This window comes from Monoraphidium neglectum (genome assembly GCF_000611645.1).
Source record: "Monoraphidium neglectum strain SAG 48.87 unplaced genomic scaffold scaffold01184, whole genome shotgun sequence".
In the NCBI taxonomy this organism is placed as follows: Eukaryota; Viridiplantae; Chlorophyta; class Chlorophyceae; order Sphaeropleales; family Selenastraceae; genus Monoraphidium; species Monoraphidium neglectum.
Window position 1 is genome coordinate 1 of NW_014012444.1, and position 2576 is coordinate 2576.

Genomic DNA, 2576 nt, shown 5'->3' on the forward strand with positions numbered 1-2576 from the left:
GTCCACGGGCACCCCCGGCAGCGGCGTGACCTCGCTGCCCGTGGCCACCAGGATGTTCTTGGTGGCCAGCTCCTTGGTGCCGCCGCCCGGCAGGGCCACCTCCACTGAGTTTGGGCCCTTGATGGTGGCCCACCCCTTGACGTACTCAACCTTTGTAGTGGGGGGGATGGAGGGTGGGGAGGGGGCCAACGTGGGTGAGAGGTTTGTGGATCCACGATGGGGGAAAAGTGGGTGCGGCCGCGCCTAGGGCTGATGGGGAAGCGGGTGGCGTTCCGGTGCAGCCCGGCCCGCAAACCTCCCTGGGGCGCCAGCATGCAGCCAGCCCCCTTTGCTGCGCGTGGCAGCGCGGCGCGAGCGGTGCCTGAAGGTGTGCGGCGACCCCACCGCGGGCGCAAGGGGCCCCACCCTCTCGCGGCACACCGAACGAGCACCCCTTGCCCGGCACCCCACGACATCGAGCCGCAACCGCAACTCTCCCGCAATAAACAACCCCAAGCCCCGACCCCCCTCGGGCCGGAGCGCGCGCCACGTGTGCATGTTGGTCGCGCCAGCGCCCGAGCGGGGTCACGGGGCAGGCGCCCCCGCGCGCGCGCGGCTGCCTGCCTTGTTCTTCTTGAAGAGGCCCTCTATTCCCTTTGTGAGGCCCGCCACTGTGTCGTCCTTGGCCTTCTGCATCGTGGCCCAGTCGTAGCTGACGCCGCTGAAGGTGACGCCCATGGCCTTCATGTGGTCCTTGGCGTCGGCATACGCGTGGCTCGAGTTGAGCAGCGCCTGCGCCGCAGACGAGAGAGGCGTTTCGGAGGGTCGTTGAAGGGAGGGCCGGGCGTCTTTTTGGGGGGAGGAGGTGGAGGGTGCACTCTGCCGCTGCGCGTCACACCTGGCGGGGCCCGCGTGTGCGGCGACGCAGGTGCCGTGGCGAGGGCGTGCCTGGTTACGGAGATGCTGCGGCTGACGCCGGCCCCCGTTCCCTGCCCGTCACAAGCTGCTATCTGCCTGGCGACCGGGGTCGCATCGTCACAGGCACAACTGTAAGATACTTGCGCACGGGCCCGCTGTTGTCCTCGCGGGAGCGCTTGCACTGCCGACCTTCTTCTGCTATCGCTGCTGGTTGGCTATGCCAGCAGCCACAAAGCCATTAAAGTGGTGCCGGATAGTCCATAACTTCCAAGCGATCGCTCCTAAAAAGCAGAGAGCGCACCTTGGAGGGGATGCAGCCAACGTTCAGGCATGTGCCCCCCAGGGAGCCGCGCCCCTCCACGCATGCCACCTTGAGGCCAAGCTGGCCCGCCTTGATGGCAGCAACGTATCCTCCGGGACCCCCACCGATCACGACCACGTCCTGGAGATAGACGCGGCGTTAGACGTAAGCTTTCAGCGGATGTCACAGGTGATCTGCAAGGCTCACGAGCGGGCCTCACCGTCTCATCACTTGAGGCAAAACCACGGAGCCCAAGCGTGCTCCGCAGGTGCAGCAGGAGAGGCTGTTGCCCCCGCCTGATTGCTGTGCGGAGCATCGTCGCGATCTCGTGGGGTTTGGTGTAGCGAGGTGGATGGCAACACAGTTATTCAAGTGCGGTGGAGTGCAACCATATATGGCGGAGACATTGCATGCATCAGGGCGGCAGTCCAAGTGACGCGGGTGCCGGCTGCGCCGGTCTGGCATCCACCCCAACCTTGCACCTCGCGCAAACATTCATGGGGTACATCAGGGTGTGATTCCTGCATAGAAGCAACATAAATGTTTGGTGAGGACGTACTGAGTATCATCAACGCGCGTGACGCAGCCGCAGCACACAACCCTGCTGCGCGCACCTCCCTTGCCTTTCCCTGTGCACTGGCTTTGACCTATGACCAATGGCGGCTTATGTTGCCAGCTCATACGCCGCCACCTGCAACAGTTGAGTAGAACTCCCGTCGTGATGTTGACGAGAACTCCATCGTACCTGTCCGCGTTGCTTGGCACGCCATACCATTTTACCATGATAGAGGGTTGCCGACCCTCTGGACAACCTGACAGCCTAGCTTGGCCCCACGCGGTCCTCGCCACCATTGTTTTGAGTCTTAATGTGACATTTCAAGGCACCAGCAGAGATGAGCTGCCGGGTGACGCAAGTGGGGCTGTGGTTTTGGACCCAGCTGGGTCTCACTGGCTTTGCCGTCTTGGATGTGCCTGCTCCGTTAAATCAGTTCTCAGGTTGCACAAGGTCACCTAAGAATGTACTTCACACTCAGAAGTACCCTGCAGCGCGCGTATGCGGGCACCAACCGCCACGGATTGCCTCAGCAGACGCCTTCATGGATCCTGAAGAAGCAGGGCTAGTCTGGCACGGTTTTTACTGCTTCCTGAATTCGGATCTGGAGCGTAGCTGGCACACTAACCCGTTGGTGCCTCGGCCCCTTTCCCTATGAAGTTTTCAATCTCAGCGTGCCAAAAAACACATTCAGAGACAAACCACCTCTGATCAGGCAACAAGTGACAGTCATTTGGTACATGGTGCATACCGTCACTGCGGGGCGCTGGGTGACAGTCCGGCCAGCTGGCAGTGGTCGTCCAGGGAAAGCAGGTTTTTGGGGGG

At 62.3% G+C, this 2576-nt stretch overlaps 1 protein-coding gene across 1 annotated transcript; it reads right to left on the bottom strand.

The window, feature by feature from the left end:
- Window positions 1–564: 564 nt before the first annotated feature.
- On the bottom strand, window positions 565–1514 carry MNEG_6946 (dihydrolipoamide dehydrogenase; the record flags this gene model as incomplete). Its single annotated transcript, XM_014044578.1, has 3 exons — window positions 565–771; window positions 1199–1339; window positions 1419–1514. 3 exons carry the CDS (start codon window positions 1512–1514, stop codon window positions 565–567), a joined length of 444 nt encoding a protein of 147 aa, XP_013900032.1.
- Between the last annotated feature and the right edge of the window lie 1062 nt (window positions 1515–2576).